General features: G+C 44.3%; 1 protein-coding gene across 5 annotated transcripts in view; it reads right to left on the bottom strand.

The window, feature by feature from the left end:
• Nucleotides 1-423: 423 nt before the first annotated feature.
• CREBBP (CREB binding protein) overlaps nucleotides 424-21457 on the bottom strand; it is a 96204-nt gene continuing 75170 nt past the window's right edge. For 3 of the 5 annotated variants that reach the window (XM_032126409.1, XM_032126412.1, XM_032126407.1), the window contains 12 exons: nucleotides 20257-20337; nucleotides 19489-19545; nucleotides 18169-18246; nucleotides 17615-17682; nucleotides 13290-13440; nucleotides 12374-12520; nucleotides 11883-11996; nucleotides 11294-11459; nucleotides 10186-10353; nucleotides 6963-7124; nucleotides 6414-6695; nucleotides 424-4746 (listed from right to left, as the gene is read on the bottom strand). In XM_032126409.1, the coding sequence (XP_031982300.1) occupies nucleotides 2581-4746; nucleotides 6414-6695; nucleotides 6963-7124; nucleotides 10186-10353; nucleotides 11294-11459; nucleotides 11883-11996; nucleotides 12374-12520; nucleotides 13290-13440; nucleotides 17615-17682; nucleotides 18169-18246; nucleotides 19489-19545; nucleotides 20257-20337 (3640 nt within the window). In that variant the 3' untranslated portion in view covers nucleotides 424-2580. The remainder of the gene's footprint in view (nucleotides 4747-6413; nucleotides 6696-6962; nucleotides 7125-10185; nucleotides 10354-11293; nucleotides 11460-11882; nucleotides 11997-12373; nucleotides 12521-13289; nucleotides 13441-17614; nucleotides 17683-18168; nucleotides 18247-19488; nucleotides 19546-20256; nucleotides 20338-21457) is intronic. The other 2 variants (XM_032126411.1, XM_032126408.1) reach the window with 1 other exon arrangement.

The raw sequence follows: 21457 nt of genomic DNA on the forward strand, positions 1-21457 counted from the left end.
GTGGGTATCGGATCTACATCGATCCCTTGGCTCTGTGATCTCGCCACACTTCAGGTTGTACTTAAAAAATATTCCAGCATTTGCTTCCCATCCGTTGTTTTTTCCACTCTTCCCCAGAAATGGGCACCCAAGCGAGCTGCAGCCTGGGCCACACCAGCTCTGTGCTCCAAACAGGACTCAGTTTATCCAAATCCGGCAGCGGTGCCGATGCCTTTAAAATGGAGGCTACTTAGAGGAATTAAGTGAGATTGAGTGCAGTTATCTTAACCTCGGGCGTCAGGCTCCGCTGATCCTTGCGGGCACCAGCCAAGTGGAACCATCCTTCAATCCAAGCAGTTTTACCAGCTTTTATTAGAAACACCAGCACACTTCAAGTTTCCTCTTTTTGATCACAAATATAGTATTTTTCCTCTTTTTAAGTACACAGCATGAGACACAGCATCAGGGCTTCCATCTTTTTTTTTTTCTGTTTGGTTTTTTTTTTTTTTTTTTTTTTTTACAGCAATTTCTTTTGGACAAGCTTTGGGTTTAGTGTTCACTGACCTCACCCCAGCCCCAAATTTTGACATCTTGAATTGCTGAAGACAATTGCGTGGGCAGATGAATCCGATGGTACTGAAAAAGGTACAATAGTTAAAAGTTTGCAAGTAAAAGTTGAAGCAGAGACCCTCTCCAGTTAAAAAGGACGAAGTGGCGCCGCAGCCACAATTTTCACAGTACGGGGACAAAAGCTGAGATAAAGATTTGCTCTTCTCCCCCCCGTCCTCCCCCACCAGTGTCCCGATAAAAACGTTAAGGCTGGAGGAAGCGCTAACTGGATGTGGAAAGCCACGTGTGCCCCGTGCTTCCCGGGATACCGTGCTGGGTTCGCTGCACAGCCCGTGCCAGGCGCATGGAACAGAGAAGCCTCGAGGTCTGAGGGATGGCGGTTTAGGCTCGTCGTGGTTTGAGCTCACACCTACGCTGGGAAGTTTTCCCTGGACTTTTTAACTCCGAGGAAGCAATTCACTGAGGGGAGGAGGAGTGAGTATCCCAGGGACATGAGGGCATGGTGACAGGATATTAAAGGGAACATGTACATGATTTGTTATTTTTTATTCCACAGAAAACCCTCAAATCTAGACTCAGAGTTAACAGCAGAAAAATAGTGTTAAAGTCAATAGGTTCATATTTTACTGTAGACTAAATAAATTAGCCTAGAATTAACTCAATACTCTCTATTTTCCTTTCATTGGTGATCCTTCTCTAAATTAATGCAGTTTTTAAAAAGCAACGGCTATTAATAATTTATTCCAGTTAACCCTTATGGATGAACACCTGCGAAGAGTCGATGTCTGGGAACCATTCCCCTCTCCTCTCCCTCCCCGAAAAGGAAACAATCACTAAGGGTGTTGTAAAACAGACATGCTACCTACAATATTCCATGGATCGTGCCTCTCCTACCGCTGCCTCTGGCTGCTCCGGGTCATGAGTGAATCGTCATAGCTATGTCTTACAAAGAACATGATCGAAAAAAATATATAAATAAATAAAAACCTTAAACATTCTTACATGGATTTTAAAGAACAGAATACATGTTAAAAACTTCAGTAATTTATATCAATTTTAAGCAATACTTTATATACAATGGAAAAAAGACATGCATAGTCCAAATACAATGTTGAAAACAGCATTTTCATAACAAAAAACCCAAACACTAAGTGTTAATATCATGTACATGGATTCAAGAAGGACCACCCTTTTTGTCTGTTGCACACAGTTTATTTAACAATATGATATTATAAGTAAGAAATGAGTTTTTTTTTCTTTTTACCATTCTATACAGTGATTGAATCTTCTTGGATTTTCTTATTTATAGTAATTATAGCGCTTGCATGATTTACACTAGAATTGCTTTCCTCGTTTCAAGTTTCACACAGAAGAAAGAAAGAAAAGAATGTTTCTTCTCTATCCAGATCAGCACGGCCTAAGAGTGATCATCCCTATTTTCATCTAAGACCAGTTTTATCAGAGAAACAAAGCAACAATTTCTACATCTGCAAGACAAGGATTTTGGCGTTGGCCAATGTGTGCAAGAGTCAATTCCTATCTTCCCAGGGGTAATACTTCAAACGCCTGCAGAGTTCACTATAGAAAACAAAAATCTTCCCGCCATGTGTCAAAGTTACCAGGATACGCTATAATGTTGCATTATTTCAGGAAACAGTTTCTGAATATTATTTTTTTTCTTCTTTTAAACGCAAATGTTTAAAGTCTTGAAAATACAAATAAAAAATATGAATATAATGAACTTGTTTTCCCCGTTAAAAAAAAGGTATGAGTCAACAGCAACAAAAAAATAAAAACCAAAAAAACCCACAAAAGAGACCAGATATTTTAACCGCCTGGCTTTAACAAAAAAATATATTCTTTGTATTGTTTTTTTTTTCTTTTTATTTTTAAACAGCAATTAATTCTTCCATCTGTAGGAAGCAGCAGTTCCATCTAGGATTCAAAACAACCCAGATGTCTGAATTTTTCAGTACAAAATATCCAAGAACACGAAAGGAAAGAAGAAACAAAAGTGATGCTCCCATAATGCTACAAACCCTCCACAAATTTCTCTAATGTGTCCCCGGTGGTGTCACCGACCAGAGACAATTCGTTAGACAACGCACTGCGGTTGGGGGTGTTTAGTTGGGGAAGCATTGCACTCTGTTCTGGGTTGCCCAAGTGTCCCTGATCCATGGAGCTAGCCATAGTGACTGCGAGTCCTGGGTGGGGGGAACCAGTCTGGGGAGAGACGTGGTGCGGTGACGGTTGGGGCTGTATCCTGGGTGACGGGCTGGAATGTGGTGGCTGGGACTGGGGACGGGGAGACTGAACGGGCGCTGGGGACCGCACCTGGTTGCTGAGGGAGGTGGCGATCTGCTGGCCAGGGAGATGAGACGCCTGCGGTTGTCCTGAGAGCATGTGCTGCTGTGGGCTCATGGGGTTGGGCTGCCCGGGGGACCCTATCTGTTGCTTCATCTGCTGCTGCTGCAGGATGCGCTGCTGCAGGGCCTGCTGGATGTTGGGAGCGCCGTCCGCCCCCAGGCCGGGCTGGCCCATCTGGTTCAGCTGTCCCATCTGAGCCATCTGTCCCATGGAACTCCCCTGTATGGATAGGTGCTGCTGCATCCGCTGCTGCTGCATGGCTTGGGGGTAACCTCCCGGGCCTTGGGGCTGCTGGAACTGGTTGTGTGCTGCCATCCCTCCTGCCATGCCGGCCCCTCCCTGCTGCTGCTGCTGCTGCTGTTGCTGCAGTAGCTGCCGCCTCAGGATCTCGCGGTACTGTGGGCTCATGTTGGCCATGCTGGGGTTGTGGCTGGGGTTCATGATGTTGATCGCTTGTCCCTGGGGGTTCATAGCTCCGATCCCTTGCTGCTGCGGGGGGACGCTTGGTCTCTGCACTCCGGCTTGCATCGCATTCATGTTCTGCAGTCCCGCCTGCGCATGCATGCCCGGCTGTTGCATGCCGGTCTGCGGCTGCTGCATCCCGGGCTGGGGCTGTATCCCTGCTTGTGGCTGCATCCCGGGCTGATTCGCCACGTATTTGGCTGTTCTTTGCTTTATAAAAGCTGCCATAAGCTGAGGGTTGGATTTAAGGATATTAAGAACCTGCTGTTGCTGCTGTGGAGAACTCGGTGACTTCAAGGTCCTCAGCAAGTCCTGAAGTGCATTGGGGGTGATGCTCCGCGGCGGCTGCTGCACGCCCGGCATCCTGGGCCCGGCCACGGCTTGCGGCGTCGCCATCGGCATCACCGGTCTGGCCATTCCCGGCTGCATCGGCTGCTGCTGCGGCATCGGCGGCGACTGCCACTGCCCGGGCTGCATGTTGGACATCACGGGGCCGCTCACAGGGTTGGGCCGGGGTACATTCATGCTGACTTGCGGCATCTGGTTCACCGAGCCCACCGTGGGGTTCACGAGTCCCGGGCGGCTGGGAGGCAAACCATTGTTCATGTTGTTGACCCTGTAGAGCTGCTGCTGCTGCTGGGCAGCCTCTCTCTCGATCTGCCGAGCCGCTTCCACGGCGGCCGGTGGCGGCTGAGCCGGAGGCGGCGGCACAGAAACTGGGTTTGCGGGTTTTCCTGTCGAGACAGTAGTGGGGGGCTGAGTTCTGGACACACTGGGAAAGCCAGCCGGTGACATACTTACAGGGGAGGGCTGGGGCTGGGGAGCAGGCTGCGGTGTTTGCGGTGTACTTGGCTGCTGCGTAGGGGTACCAGGCGTTGCTGAGGTAGGAGAAGGCAAACTTTGCTGAGGCACGTTTCGGGTGTTCATGGTAGCCATCCTTCTGCGCATGAGCTGAGCCTGCTGCAGGCGGTGCTGGATCTGCTGCTGTCGGAGCTTGTGTTTGATATTGAGACAGAATGGCACGGGGCATTTGTTCTCTTGGCAGTGTTTGGCATGGTAGCAGCAAAGAGCTATGAGCTGTTTGCACACTGGACAGCCACCGTTGGTCTTGCGCTTGCAGCCCTTGGTGTGCTGGACAACCCGTTTCATCTTCTGGCAGGATGGCAAGGAGCAGTTTGCGTTGCGGCACTGGCAGGCGTGGACGAGGGACTGGATGCAGCGCTGGATGCTCAGCCGTCGCGACTCCTGGGGGCTCTTGGACTGCTGCTCTCCTTGGTTGTTGCTCTCATCATCCAGACCCAGGCCCCACTTAACCATCTTGTGGTCATGGCTCTTAGTGTTGTAGCAGTTGATGCAGAGGTCGTAGTCCTGCAAGAGAAGAAAACCCAGAGCTCAGCTGCTGACAGGGCACGAACCACACAGGCAGAAAAAGCGGGGTGGTGCCAGGGGAGCAGCACCAGGCCCCTGTGCAGGCACACGCTGGGTGTTTGTGGGTACAACCACACAGAGCACAAGCAGGACGACAGTCACACACTGTCAACAGCTGCCACTTCAACTCACACCTGTACTCAGCCAGGGAATGGCTGCACAGCCTGTCCAGGCAGTGGGCTTTGGAGCAGGGAGGGCAGCAGCCTCAGCAAAGCCAGCCTGCAATCACAGCTCTTCACTGTGGCAGGTAACAATGCACTGGGGCTGTCACTGTGTCCTTTTGTTACATGAAAAAGTCTTGCAGAATTTTTTTTTTTAAATTTTCCCTTTTGCTGACATTAACTGTTTATTTTTCTGTGATGCCTACTGGGGTGCCAACACCTCCAACCAGTGAGAGAAATCTATGGTCACTGCCTAAAATGTAGGGTCTGGATCTCCATTTATCTATCCTTAGTGTAATTACTGACTAATAATTACTACCCTTAAATATGTACTTTTAAAATTCTCTAAACAAGAGCAAGTTTCATGCTAAGGCAGACACTTACCTGGAAACCCCCACATTTTTGCTGCCCTGTGTCTTTTTTGGCTGGAGGAAGGGCACTCCCTTACACAGAGTTACCCAGAGGCAGCCTAAAGGCCCTACCTCCTTCCACCACCTAATTCCCGCATGTGTCCAATCCGTGTCTTGCAGCCTCGCCTCAAGAAGCTCTGCTCAATGCTTTCCTCAGAGGAATTAATTAAGACCCTTCCCTCACAAAACCTGGCAATAACTTGCAGTGTAAAAATGAGGCTGCACTTACTCAAACTTCTTTTGTTCAGCTATAGCCAGAGGTCAACACAAGCCCTCCAACAAGCCTCAAGCATACTGGTACAGCCCCATGGATAACTGCTCTCTAACACAGGTCCTAAAATTTGTGCAATCTGGTCCAGAGGAAGGTGTCCCTGCCCATGGCAGAGGGGTGGAACAAGATGGTCTTTGAGGTCCCTTCTAACCTAAACCATTCTAACATCCATGATTCTTTAAAATTAAACTAAAAACTCATCTATGCAGAGGAGCAGTAGCAGAATAGAGAGTGCAGCAGGAGCCATCCCAGAGCACTGCTGTTTTCCATGCTGAGCAACTGAAGTCACTTTTTCTAGAAGAGGCACGCACCTCTTCTACCCACATGGCAGTCACCTCCCTTAAGGTTTAGCAGCCCTTTACCAGAATAGTTCCTTAATTTGGAGGAATTTTGGGCAATATCAAAAAAACCCCATCAAACTCAGCTGCAGGACAAGAGAGGGCTGAGTTCTGAGGGGCCCTCACATCCCTCACTCAGTGCAATGCCCCCTCTGCCCCACACATCCCTCACTCAGTGCAATGCCCCCTCTGCCCCACACATCCCTCACACAGTGCAATGCCCCCTCTGCCCCACACATCCCTCACACAGTGCAATGCCCCCCTCTGCCCCACACATCCCTCACACAGTGCAATGCCCCCTCTGCCCCACACATCCCTCACACAGTGCAATGCCCCCTCTGCCCCACACATCCCTCACACAGTGCAATGCCCCCTCTGCCCCACACATCCCTCACTCAGTGCAATGCCCCCTCTGCCCCACACGTACCTCGCACACAGTGCAATGCCACCTGGTCTCCACGTGGTGCTTGCACTCATTGCACGTGTAGACGAAGCGATCCTGCCCCTGGGTGTGCAGCTCCACCAGCATGCACAGCGTGGACCACTTGGATCGGCGCAGGGAGGAGAATTCCCAGTGCTTATCTCTGGCTAAGGTGAGGAAGGCATCTCGCCCGTCCATCAGATCACAGCTCAGCAACGGGTCCGGGTCCACAATGGGGTGCAGAGTGTTAATCACAGGCCCGGCATGTAAATGAATCACAAAAAAGACCTGCAGATAAATGGGGAAGAAATAAAAGGCAACGAGGTCAGGTAATGTTGCAGGAAGGAGCTCGTGCTCTCTGCAGTGATGGTGTGCCACAAACCTTATCTAATTAACTTAGTTTAGGCTAATCTCTTCCAATATGTTATTATGCAACAGAAACATTCCTAGCCCAACCAAAGGGTTTACTCCTCCTGATTTTTCAGTTCTGAATATCACTGTGCCTGCATTTACAGGAATAAACCCTTCTCTCTTTACAGCAGATTTCCACAGTACCTCTTTATGCTTCTCCATGGTGGCATAGAGCTTCTGAGACAGGTCATTGGACACGTTTGGCATGCTGGGCTTCTTCTTGTTAGCTCTGCTGATGCTGCTCTTATTCTTGTTGGTTTTTTTGTTGTTCTTTTTCTTGGCATTCTTGCTGTCGCCCTGGCTCCCCTGCAATAAAGGCACGGGAAAGATGTTACACTTTGGAGAGCTCTCTCCCATTCACTGGGCTCACAGTGACACACTTCTGCTGTCAGGAATAGAACTTTGTTCCAATGCCTGCAAATCAGCCCTCCTGTGTTAAATATATCCTATCTTCCAGGAAAAATCAAAAGCCAAACTGGCAGGCAAACAAATCCAAACACCGTTTAAAAATAGACTTTTAAAGTATGTATACATTAAAAAATTCCCATTTTACACTGATTATTTTTCCTTCTCAAACATCATACTTCAGCTTCCACTGCTTTAGATCTTGCAGCTGATGATAAAATGACACAAATAATATGGACTTAGAATTCCAGGAGTGCAGTACTTTGCTTTGCTGTGCATTTGGTGTGCCACATACTTGCCTGAGCTCTGATTTAATGCTTGTTTTTACTGAACAGATTTAGGGCTAGGACACAGATAAGAACATGCAGGATTTGAACTGAAACCAACAAAACACATTATTCTCCATCCTGCAGGCTTCCAGCTGCACGTGCAACTCCCAAAAAAATAATCTCCAAAACCTCCACTTGTGCCCAAGTTACAACACAGACCACAGTGGCCATACACTGAATGTTAGATGTAAGTAAAGAGAGTGAAAAATAGCAGATGATGCTATTTAGATGACCTGAGAAAACAGAAATAACTTTTAGAGTTCTCAGGTCCTTAAAAAATCAAAACCCAAGCCCTCAGCAGGGAGGGCTCAGGAAAAACCCCTCTCCAACTTCTAGAATGTTGGTCACCATAAAATTAAAAATAAGATACTGAAATACTTGGATATAAATATAAATATATACACATATGGAAGCAAGTTCCACGAACAGTATGTACAAGCAAACACAGGATTTATCCACAGGCATATTTATTTGAGGAAAACAAAAATATTCCAACTGCAGGAAGCAATTCTATTTATAGACTGCTGCCATCCTTCCATTCCATTAATTAGGCTTGGACAGGAATTCCCTGTCCACTCCTGGGTTCTCTCTAACTAATTTTGTGGATTTTTTGACCAAACCTGTTTGGAAATTAAAATGAGACTATTTTACAGGAAACCAGACAGAGCTCTAAGTGACTTGAAGTGAGCTGTTTTATGTTCCCACCTTGACTGCCCCCAGGTTTCCTACCACTGATGGAATTGGAGCCTGCCCTCCTTTGCCTCCACATCCTAAAGCACCAACTGAGATCTTAAAATTTAAACACCAAAAGGAAGAACAGACTGAAACTTATCAAACAAACCAAGTCTAAGTTTTCTTTCTACTCCACCTTTAGCAAGTTTCTATTTGGTGAACTGTACAAAGTATTCCAAGCTGTTTTAAGAAGTTGTAGGGTTGTGCTTGTACCATTTCATTCTGACATTCAGCCAGATCAGCAGAGATGCTGACGGATGGCTCCTGGGGGAGCCTCACCCCTTCAGAACCTTTGCCAAGAATTCTGAATATTTCCCACCTCTTTAGACTCCCTTTGACTGATACCTGCAGCACATGTTGACTTTTAGGGAGCTTTCTCTTCACATATACAAAGTTTAGGATGAAGAATTTAAGACAGACAGATTCTGTGCCACTCCAGTACCGAGATCCACGTGGTGCTTGTACCCATGGAGATCCCCATTGCTGGGCAGTTTCCTCCATGAAGTGACCCAATTTAGGTGTCTGCATTGGGGAAGTTCTCATGCTTTTAAATGTGCTACTTCTCCTGAACCAAGTGGCAAAGACCCCACTGTCCCATGCTTGGATGACACCTCAGCAACCTGGGTGCAGGTTTTGTCCCCCTGCTGCCCCAGGCATTAAGTGGGAGCACAGGGATGTTCCCAGCCAAGGCTGCATCATCTCATTTTAGGCCACAACTTGTCTGAGTTCACAGTTAATTGCTCTAGGCTTTTTCAAACACCTTTTTTCCCCTCCTAGATGCAGAGTAAATGCTCACACCAGTGTTTTCCCTGATTTACTGGAAGTGAACCTGTTAGCAAGAGAGGGCTGCAGCCTAATTCCAAGCCTTGTCTTCCACTTCTTTTTATACAGCAGTGTTTGTTGAACTATCTCAATATTCAAAGTTACATTCAGAAGGAACAAAGTGAAAGCTTCTTGGTTCCATGAAAACATAGCCACAAACTGTATTAACTTTGCAAGAGCTGCTAAGGTTTAACAGAAGGAACTTTGTGACATCACAAAATTGATGGATTAAGGTCCATCCCTCCACATCAATCCCATGTAACACAGACTGAAGGCACACAGTCACAGCACCTAAGCTGAAGGGGGGCTTTTCCCAGGTAAAGCTTTTGATTCTACCTCAATCTGTGAGACTTCAGATTGTCCTACAACATTTATTTTCAAAACATCTTGCTGCAAATCTCAAGTAAAAGGAAGAGTACAAAAGTACTGAGACCATTTGGTTGCAGATAAAATCAAGACAGAAATAAAAACGAATGATGATATTCTGTCCAGGGCCCTGAAAAACCTGGGGTCTAGGGTTTGGTTTTTTTTTTTTTTGTTAGCTTGGTTGGTTTTTATAGACAAAGAGAGAATGTTGGTGAAGGAACAGCACCATCAGGATCAACATTTCCCACCAACACAAAGCCTGCAATAAACACTTTTAAATTTCAGCCCTTTACTGTTGCAAATGACTACAAGTACCTGTGCTTAAATAACAGCCACATTTCATTCAGCTTTGAAAAATCCAGCACCTTTCAAAATGCAAATACTGGAGGTGCTTTGCAGAGGTGTGAACCAGAAGCTCAGCCAAATGACTGTAAGCAAATGTAGCGTGGCAAAAGCAGCTTAACACATTTCTCTGAGAAGAGAGATGCTGAACTGACATAAGTGACTTCTGAGTCTGTTAAAAAAACCCAAACGAAACCATCAGTAGATTTGTTAACCAAGAAGAAAAACAGAAATGCAGTTAAAGGGCCCCCTGATTTCACATCTGCTGTAAATGACCTTTTCTAGTTTACTGCATGTGACCTCTCTGAATTAAAGCATTAATTATCAGTTTTGTGAGCTAAGGGAAAATACAGCCCATAAAGTTAACCCACCTCTGTTGTTTCACTAGCTGCAGTGCTCTCCTCCTTCTTCCTCTCCTCCTCCTCCTGCTCCAACTCCTTAATGCTTTCCTCCAGCACGTTGGGCCAGAAATCACCTTCAAAGTAAGGCAGCTCCTTGGCACTGGTCAGCCTGTCCTCGGTTGCTTGTTTGAAGATGTCCTGTTGAGCACATCACACCAGAGCAGGAATAAATAAATGAAGATCACTTAAGAGAGGGAGAGGAGAACCAGAGACACGACCCAGAGCTGCACTGAACAGCTGGGCCTCACTCACAGCCCTGGGCTGCTCCTGCCAGGTCTCCTTTTCTGGGGGCAGCCCCGGATGCAGCCTGGCAATACAGGCACAGCCCCACTCCCTGTTCCATCTGAGGGTCAGTGCTGAGGCTCTCCTGACCCCCATCATGCTATCAGTTCACGTTCCTGACATAATGGGAGATACAAAATCTGGAAAATGCAAGAAACCCCTCCCTGGTTTCAAAACCCCCTTATTAGGAGACCCAGATTTCCCAGCTCTTTGCTACACCGATGACAAGGCTTGTTACACAGAGGCTGTTGCTACTCCACACATTTAGTAACTGTCAGCTGCCATCAAAACATCTTTTTTTTCCAGCACTGTCACTACTATTAAGGAATTCTTGTAAATTTTAGCATGAAAGGAGTGGCAAATGCTCCCTTTGCCACCTTCTACTTATTTCCTTGGGTACGTGCGGTATTCTCCAGTTATGAAAACCATTCTTGTCATAAGGAGCTCTTTTATTTCACACTAGTGGGGTTCAGCATTCCACCTGCTCCTCCAGAATCTCCAGAAACAAACAGCTTCTATAAACCTTGAAAAGCTCCATATTTCCTTGCCTAGAAAAGGCAGTGAAAGAAAAATATACAAAGGCAGGTTCTTGCAGATTTCCCCTCATGCAGACATCAAACCTAAGGAATTTTCAGCCTGAAAGGCAGAACCTCAAGAAAATATAAGAAAATGAAGACACTGAGAATAAACCCCTTGTATGACATTACCCCACTTTTCAGGTGTTCTGAAACAACAGCAGCTCCCTTCAGATGAAAATGCCATAAAAAATTAAATCAGAAATTAAACAGTAACAAACCTTGTAGTCATGAATGATTCTCTCAGCAAATGCCTTGTCCAGCATCTTCTTATACCATTCTTGCAAACGTTTGGGCTTGGGTATTTTCTGGTCAGGTGGGTGGCAATGGAAGATGTAATCATCTCCTTCACTGGGGGGACAGGCCCAGATGTGTCCTGTCACATACCTGTGTCACACACAACAAACAACACCTGTGACTGCCACCAGAAAACTAACTCAAACCTAGTTATAAATCCAGACCTCTGGCTTTATTTTTAAAATTAAAAAAAATTCTTTTCTTTGTAGCAAAGATGCTGAGGCAATAACTTGTATTTTGACAAGAGATAAGGTCAGGGATATAATAATGAAGCTTAAACATCAAGTGAACCTCTGATCAAATGAATGATGGGCTGTCAATTGAGGAATCCCAACAATAAAAACCACCTTAGCGACAAAATCCCAATTTCTCTCTCCACTGCAGAAGAGGCCTTTGCTCCACATATCTCAGAGAGGTCAGAAGGAAACAGAGACTACCCCAACTACCTGTCACCCAAGATTAAGAAAAAATACTGAAGACCTAGATTGCTTTCCTTCCCAAGATCTCACTCACCCAAGTTTCTTGACGTATTCCAGGTATCCGATGAGGATTTCGTGGTAAACAGCCGTTCGGAGGCAGCGGGGCCGGAAGAAGTGAATACTGTCAAGGTAGGAGATGTACACACGCCTGCAGGGAGAGAGGGGGACACGCTCAGGGCTGGCTGAACTACTCCTGAGAGCTGACTTTTACACTAGACAAACATGCAGAAAGACAAATCAATGCTGATGGTATTTTAATGCAGATTTAAGCATCTTAACCTGGTGTAAACAGTCCTCGAAAGCAAAAGAGGGGCAGCATTTTTTTAAGACAGCAAGAATATACATCGAGAGGCAAAATTAAAAGCAGAATCCAAAAAATGTGACATTTTTGTTGTGATATTTGTCTTTCCCTTCAAAGTCATCTGCAGTCCTACATTTGTGCCACAGAACTGAAATGTACATCTCAAATGTCTGTGTCTGACATTGATTATCCAGGGGATTTGGGAAGATGCCCAAGGAGGGTACCTGGTGTTTGGAGGGGGGCAATCCGAGCCATATTCCTGCACGTGCATCCCAAAGAAACACACGTCCACCCCGTCGATCTCCTCGAACGCAAACAGAGCTTTGGTACGGTAAGGGAAGGACTCTGACATCTCACCAGAATCCACAAATCTGCAGGAAAGGGCAACAGGAGAAAAAAAAAAAACCCAAACAAAATGCCAATTATTAACGCAGTGTCCTACCAGAATGAAGGGGTTATTTTCAACCTTATTTTTAACTCATTAGGAACATTTTTATGCAGGAGTTAAACGGGGTCAGATCAGAGCTGTAGTAAATCAGGGAGTCCTGGTTCCTGTAAATTCATGGAAAGACTGTTTCCATATAGAACACAGGACTGAACAGGCCAGCATTGAGTACACGAATATCCTCAAGAGACCACAAGCCTTTAAATAGGTTACAGAGCAGAAAATGTGATGCATTAGTATGAAGTGATGTCACATAAACACAGTCTTTATGAATTTAACCCAAAATACTTCACAGACTAAACCTTTTAAGCTTTTCATTTATAATGAAGCAAATTCAAAATCACTCCTGAAAGCTGAAGTGTTTATAAAAACACAACAAAATGAAAGAAGGGTAAGGAACAGAATCTCAGCAACTGCTCCAAGCTAAACTATGAATTCTGTAACCAAAATGTGGTCACTCCCAAGATGTAGTGACACAAAGTCCCAGTATTATAAGCAAGGATGTCCCCACTGTCCCCAAAGCAGTCACCTCCTCTACATTTTTTAATCTTTCATAATGCTAAACATGCCCGAATTTCAAAAATCTTCAAAGGCATTAAGACGCAAATTGGCACAATTCTGCAATATCCACGCAAGGAGACTTCAAAATGAAATAAATAAAAAGGATTGCATTCATTATAATTAACAGGACTAACCTGGATTTCATGCCTGGTTTAACTTCTACCGTCTTATCTGAACTTGCTACTACTCTGACAAAGACCTCTCCAGCCTCAGGATGGTTCTGACGCCGCAGGAATTTGTTCACTCTGTCTTCCAAATGGTTCCCTAAACGTGTGGTCTGCAGCCCTGGAAGGGAAGGGGGAGAACACGACCATGGAAATGTTAATACTGGAGCAGTCACTGTTCAGGTCATGGTGTTACTGTGCTCGAGAGCTCTTTCAGCTTCCTCCTCTGGATGGAAGCAGGATTTTTCCCCTTTTGTTTCACCTCCATATGAAAGTTGGATGGTTTTATTTATACAGCCAAAATTAAGAGACGCAAACCCATCCGTGCTTTTCCCCCCACGCCTTCCACACCCCATCGTGGCAGCTGAACCCACTGGAGTGGCACAATTACCCCGTAAGTGAACTAACAAAGGCAGCCTTACGTAGCATTTTTCAATTTCAGCCTTATTTTATGAACCCTGCAAATGTTTTCTCTTCCCAACCCCACTCTCTGGCTGGTTGACAGAGATTACATCACTTTACAGATTGGCTCCATGCCACACCTTTTCAAGTGAAGCAAAGCAAATCAACAGAAATGAAAAGCCTTTTGACTTCAATGGAGATTTCATTGCTTTTGCTTTTCTTTTCAAGAGAGCTTTTGGACTGCAGTTGGAGCAATCTGCACATCAAGGTTAAATAGTTCCTGCCCAGAGATAGAGGTCTTGGGAAGTTCAACTCCACAGATTGTCCAGATGCCCTCACTCCATCTTTACATTCACAATTGACTTTTGTGGGGAGGGCTGGGTTTGTGGTCTTACAGGATGTGATGGTTTTCAAATAAATCCACACCAAATTACAGAAATCATGATGATTTTGAGTTAAATGAAGAAACCAGAAGGACCCCACTGTTGTGACTTGAAGATTTATGACTATTTCTTTTATCCTGCTGTAGTTATTTTACCACTCATATTTCTACTTCACTTTATGGCCAATCTGCTATCTTTTCCAAAGTGATGGTGTAATCTACAGATCCTCATTTTAATAAAATGCATTTAATTTTCTGTTCTCTGTTACTTCATTTTTCAGTCGATATTTGACTCCTGACACAAGGTCCTTGGTTCTTCCCCGACTCCTGAGCCTGCACACAGAATTCTGCAGTGAAATATCTGTGCTAAAAATTACTTCAGGCTCCAATACTGGGGAAAAAACTCACATATACTCAAAGGACCATCTTACTTTCTAAGGGATTTATACACTTAAAATTTCATTTTATAGAATCAGGGAATGGTTTTGGTTGGAAGGGACCTTAAAGCCCATCCAGTGCCACCCCCTGCCATGGGCAGGGACACCTTCCACTATCCCAGGCTGCTCCAAGCCCCGTCCCACCTGGCACTGGACACTGCCAGGGATCCAGGGGCAGCCACAGCTGCTCTGGGCACCCTGTGCCAGGGCCTGCCCACCCTCCCAGGGAACAATTCCTTCCCAAGATCCCATCCATCCCTGCCCTCTGGCAGTTTGATTACAATCAGTTTACAGAAATTGCCAAAGGCAGCAATCTTGATTTACACCTTTTAGCTTGTCCCCTTGTCCAGTGAGATTCTGTGGTTATAACCAGCCCAATAGAGTCTAAATATCATTTACCTGGGAATAATTAATAATTTGAATTTAAAAATTAAATTTAAAGGCAGGTTGAAGTAAAAACACCATATCCTTTACCAATTCCAACACACTGAGCCTTTCCCAGGATTTCCCATTCCAACACACTCTATTGGCCTTTCCATATGTAACAGAAGTGGGATGATTTTAAAGGAAATTCACAAATACTTTGAGGGAATTGTTTTGTTCTGTTGATTTCTCTGAAGACAAACAGAAAAAGAAGAAAGGGCTCCATTTCAGCTGATGAGTGGGAACATTTTTAGAAAGCCATTGGAGTTAACTCTACTGTCTTGTGTTTTCATCTTGTCATCTTCCCAATGCTAAGCAACCAAGGGATATCTGCTTCCTTCCTTATGCTGCAATGCATTAAAGCTTGAAAACCAACAAATCCAAAAAGACCAGATAAGGAGATAAAAGAAACAGGCAGCATTAAAATTACATGTACTGTAAGGAAAGGATCTAAAAGTTGCATATTTTGATCTATTAGAATGTGAAAGTTGTTTTAGAAATCAGTTGGATTTTGGTTCTTGAACAGTTCTCACATATGCACCTTTTATTAAAGCTCCAAGTTCAGTGGAAACTGCAGTGCAAACCTGAAAAAAGGCATCCAAACTGCTGAGAAGAAACCTCCAGCACAGGTCTGTGACAGCAGCAATGGCCAGAGCTTTGTTAGTGGATGAGTAATTGGACAGAGAGGAAGAAACTCCAACTCTAGGCCTACTGTGACTTCTTGTCAGGAAGCTACTTTGGGTGACTTATTTGTCAGGATATCTTTTGTCTTTGAACCTCTCTGCATTGGCTACTGGTGAGGTCATATTTGTAGATTTTCTTAGCAAAATAAATACTTCAAAAGTTCAGGGTTTCACAGCAGAACCCAGCTGCACCCTGGTTCTATTTGGCAGGCTGTCAGTTAAGATAACTAATTTTACTCACTACACATTAGAAATATGGATGTTCCATAAGAGCTGAGGGATGTGCTTGTCTTGGTTATCAGCAATTGTGCCATCATGCTTGAAAGAATGGAGAATTATTGATGGTAACTTGGGCAGTAAATGGTTTTTTTTTTTAAGAAGAGGGAACATGTTAATGTTTCAAACTTTCACTGCTGAGGTTTGTTTTCAGGTCAGCAGCAAGACCAAGGTTTTGATGACAAGAACAGACTTTCCTTTCCCTTCCCTGCTCTTGCATTCCCACCAGAGCACTGTTAAAGAAAGCTGATCTCCAGAGCCGAGCCCACCAGTGGATTACAGCTGGCATCAGGACTCAGATCCTCGTGGGAGAAAGACAGGACAGCCAAACAGCAGGGAAAGGAGAGGGAGAAGGAAGAAAGGAAAAAAAGCACCATTATTTCCCTGTCCAGAACAGAATGGTTACCTTGGACTAAATGGCTGTTTACTCAAACTTTTACCACTGTCACAGAACAACTGCGGGTATCCGGGGAACCGCACACTTGTTTTAAGGAAATCTACATCAATACCCACTGTAAAGTCAGCACACAACAGAAGAAACATCCACTCAAAATGGGTTTCTAAAACTACAGTTGGATTTCATCATTTTATTAATGTTCTCTGCCAATTTTAATCTGTCTTTAATGAGACTAATTTAGGCCACTTTAACAAAACTCTCTTGAGTGCATCAGGTTCCTCCAGAGGCTGCTCTGATTACTGGAACCCACCATGCCTCGCACAACATCATCACCTGCAAATTACCCCTTTCACATCTCTTGTTACACAATCAACCACACATGAGGTTATCAAGAAATCATATTTTTAATGCAAAATCTTGCCTTTATCCCAGTTTGGAAGATTCAGGCTTGTGCAGGCACAACATCACCCAGTAATGCCCAGAACTTCTAAGGATTGAGGAAGCACAAGGGAGGAATGAAGTGATCCTGCAAGTTCTGCTTGTTCAAGTGCCTGGATCACCCTCTTGGTGTCTACACTCACTTCATTTTTCTGCTCTCTGCACTGACTCTGCATTCTCTTCCCCCACCAAACCTCCACGAATAAAAATGTCCCAGTTATGTTCCCTGATGTCAAATGCCTGCACAGAGCCCTGTGTAAGGATTATGGAGACTGACACAACCTGACCTGGCATCTCCTGAGCCCCTCTTTAGCGCCCATTTCTACAAGACTATGGCAATGGTTACTGCCAAGAGCACCCAGTGGAATGAGTTACTCAGTTCTTACCCCACCACTTGTTCTGGAGGCAAGAAAAGCTCTTCCAAGGCTTTGGTGCTTGGCAGCAGCACCTGAACTGCAGCACGATCCATTACTACAGGTTATTGGGAGGGCACAGAGGTGACAATCGTTTTACTACAGTTCCAACACTATATGAAAACCTGGCTAAATGTAGCCAGCAAAGCGCACACAGCCCTGTGCTCCTTCTGTTCTATTTGTCCCTGTTTTTGCTTTTTAACCCTAGAAGAATAAGGACAAAGACATCAAACACCTCAAGCAGCAACAAGACTGACCACAAACACATAAACAGCAGGGCTTTAAAATGTTGATTAAAATTCGACAGCCTCAGGCTATGCTGCTCCCCATTTTGCAAATGTTCCTGTGCTCTGTCATAACAACACAAAGTCTCAATCAAAAACCCATTAGGGGTGGCAGGGAGGAGATGAATGTTGAAGATAAAAACAGAAATACCAAACTCACTTTTAGCACTGAATTTGTTTTCTTTGCGTGTTCTACCAGTTTTCTTCAGACAATTATCACAGACAAACCTATTGAGGAAAAAAAAAAAGCCAAAAATTTAGCATAAACCCATTATTGGTGAGCTTAAACCCAATGCTTGAACATGTAATTTAAATGTCAGAGTACAATATATTTTTCTCTGGCTTTGAACAGCTTATATCACTCAATTTTTGAGGGATTGAAAGCCTTTATGAGCTGGTTTAACTCTGCCAAGCAGTTACACCTGCATTTGTGTTCTGTGCACACAAACTCCCCTCCAGCCAGCTGCCCTTGAGAGTTAGAAAGAAATCACACAAATCTGTGTGGATGAATACACACATTTTCATCTGAATATACTGAAATAAGACCCCAAATGCCAAAAAAAGGATTTTATTTAGAAATGCTTTGTTCCTTTGTACCCAGTTCTTTAAAAGGCTGTGGCCACATATTAAAGAACAAAGGCAGAAAATCTTTAATTACATAAACTACATCAGTGTCATTACACAAGGGGTACAAAACTAACAAACATCTCTTACCCTGAAGGCCAAATAATATCATAATGTAACACACAAATCTGGTGCATCTTCCGACCACATTCTTTGCAGTCAACAAACCTGAGGAGAAAAAACCAGCAGCAAATCACTTTTGGTGTTAGGTAAGTAATTTTCCAGAATTCAGCATGAAAGAAGGACTTGCCAATCCTCTGCTAAGAACTGAATCAACTTCACCAGCCCAATTTATGTCTAAGTTAAAAAAAATACTCAGAATAGATTCAGATGTACATCTATCAATCCACGTGCAAGTTATATATGTATATCTACACGTATATATAAATTGCAAAATGTGCTGGTTTAAAAATCTGAAATGGGCTGTCATGCACAACTTTTTCTGAATCTTTTCTATCCTTTTCTAAGCAGAGTCTTGAATTTTCCCAGCTTCACAGGATCCTCAACAATACCTCCACAGATTTAATTTTGAATTGCTGCAACAACCACAAGCTGAATAAATGGCTGCTGAACTTACTGTAAATGTAAGGACTAGTCATTCATGAACCACCCTGCCAAAAAAACATGTATTAACTTGTCTTTGCCTGCATGACTCTGCTGTAGTCTTGTTTTTATCTTTTGTTTTCTGGTCAAAATAGTATGTCAGAATTCTTTTTTTGGATGGGAAAACTGTTAGAGGTTTTCCCAGTCCAGAGTGCAACACAGGTTGAGAAGCCAAATGCACTGGGGTCTATCTCAGTCCACCCTTCCAGGCCTGGGGAGGAGCTCTATTTAGTATTTGCCAAGACAAGCAGAGGAATCAAAATGTGTTGTGTCTCAAACTGCCAGAGGACATGGAGCAGGATGATAAAATCCCACTGCAGGGAAAGCAAGCCCGTGCTCCTGAGGAGAAGTTCAGCTGGGCTTTCCCTGAATCTCCTGAGGGTAACACATGGTGCTTTGGCCTTTGGGTGGGCTCAGCACTCAGCGAAGAGAAAAATGTGGTTTAGAACCACTTGAGGAAAATGCAGAAGTGCCCCAGGAACGCAGAGCCCGGGGTAAAAGGCTCTGGAGGAGGGAGGGCCATTCCCAGCCCTGGGCAGAGCCTGGCAGGGCACACCCTTGGAATTACCCAAATATCAGAAGTAGGAAGTGTCTGTGGAACAAGCTCCTGTGTTCCTCTGGGTATCAAAGCAGACATCAACTTTGGATGTTGTGCCGTGAATTTTAGGGCAAGATTCTGCAGTCTGTTTGGGCAGGGATGGGGGAAGAGAAGAGTTCTTTACTCCCTGCCCCATTTCTGCCCTGCTGGCTCAAGGACAAGTGGAAGCAGTGAGATTATGGGAAGAAAAACAACAGCCTGGTACTTACGGCTCTGGATCCAGGGTATCGTTTTTCTTCTTTTCAAACTGATCCTTAGAGATGGTTCTAGAGACAAAGAGTTAAAACTCAGTAGCACCCTTACATCAGAGGCTCAGACAATATCATGCATTGCTGAATTGCAGCAAACCTCAAGTCTGAAGAAAGCACCTCAGTATTTATTTTCTGGTCAGAGCAAGCAGTTCAGTTCATTTTATTTTAAGCTACAGAAAATATTTTTCCCATTTCATTTTCTGTGTAAATTAAAAGCAAGAGATACCCAAGTCTACACATAAAATTAAAATCATAAAGAACAAGGGAAGCTAATGTCAGTAAAGCTGCCACCTTCCAAACCACCTCATGTACCTCAAATCTGATTTTTCTGGCCAGGTTAAAGGCAAGCCTTTGGTTTTAGAAACATAAGCTGCGCTTCAAAAGGTGAGATACCAGAATTAGATAGAAGTTTTCCATTAGAAAAGGTGATGGATTAGTGACATTTATTGACACAGCTTCCACTGCTCCCCTCCAAGCACATTATCCAGGGTCTGCCACCCCCTGGAATGGGCAGCTCAGCTGGACACAGGCAGCTGTGCTGGGCAGAGTAACAGACCCAACAAAGCAACAGCTCTTAATCCTGTCCCTATAAATCTCCTGTTAGGAAGGAATAAGGCATTTTCTCCCCAAATACCACCACAGGGTTTTGGGTTTTACTCCCAAACCAGGACACCCTCCCCCACCCCCATTCCAAAAGTCAGGATGCGAGGAAAGGAAGCGACTTACGTTTGAGGCTGGGAAGGGTCATCACCCAGGGTGACATTCTCCCCCTGGATTTCAGTGAAACACTTCTCACAGAAGTGATACCTGTCAGCAAGAAGGCCATATTTGGGTGAGCTGGTCCAGCACAAACACAGCCACCCAAGCACGGAGCCACCAACCAGGGCAGGGCAGATCACCAGGACCACGACGGAAGGGGGGACGTTGTTGGTTGATTGATGGGTCAGTGTGGACAATGAGGAGGCACAGAGGGAGGGGAGGGCAGGATTAGAGAACAGGGGAGGGAACAAACAGCACAGACGTAAGAGGTAAGACGCAAACACCAAGACAACACAGAGCAGAAAGCCAAGGCAAAGCACAGATTAGCATTCGGTCTCATTTCACACATCGTAACAAGTGTTGGGCCTCACATTCCAAATTCGGGGAGGATTCATGGAGTAGCCACCAAGAGCTACATTTGTATAGGCTTCAAATTTAAGAATTTGGATTTGATTTGCATCGCTCAGGGGGAAAAAAATACTTTTTGATTCCAGGCTTGCAACTGATTGAGTTTCCTTTGGGTAAAAAGGAGCCTGTCAACAAGCTTAAAGGACACATTTATTACAGATTTAAGTAATTAGGAAATATGCTGAAAGCATTTACTGATTCCAAGTCAAAACTGCAAAAGCAGAAACACTTGATATTGGGAAAAAAAAAATCTATAAAAACATTAAATTCAAAATTTGACTCTAAGATTAAATGTGACCAATTGCTCAGCTAATATTCTTTCATATAAATGAAACCAAATCCATACTCCAGACAAACATTTAACAGAAATGCAATTATGGGTCAGAGTTTCCAGCCATTTATCTATATAAATACAATATATGTATATATGTGAACAACATGAAATATTGTACATACATACAATATATTTATCAGGTACATTAAAGATGTGGAATTAATTAAGCTTTACAAATTGAATATGAGGCTAGGTACAATTTTTGGTCACCAGACCAAGAGCCAATCCAATTCATACTCAGCAAAAACAGTTCTGTAGTTTACCAAACCAAGCTGAGTAAATTGGAATACAACTCTATGAAAATACAATCTGCATTTGAAAAAAGAAAATAAAATCAGTTACATGGATTTGGGGTGGGGGGGGCTGGTGGGTTTTTTGTTTGTTTGTTTGGGGTTTTTTTTGTTTATTTCAGATGAACTGGAACCA

Source organism: Corvus moneduloides, chromosome 16 (genome assembly GCF_009650955.1).
Source record: "Corvus moneduloides isolate bCorMon1 chromosome 16, bCorMon1.pri, whole genome shotgun sequence".
Taxonomy (NCBI): Eukaryota; Metazoa; Chordata; class Aves; order Passeriformes; family Corvidae; genus Corvus; species Corvus moneduloides.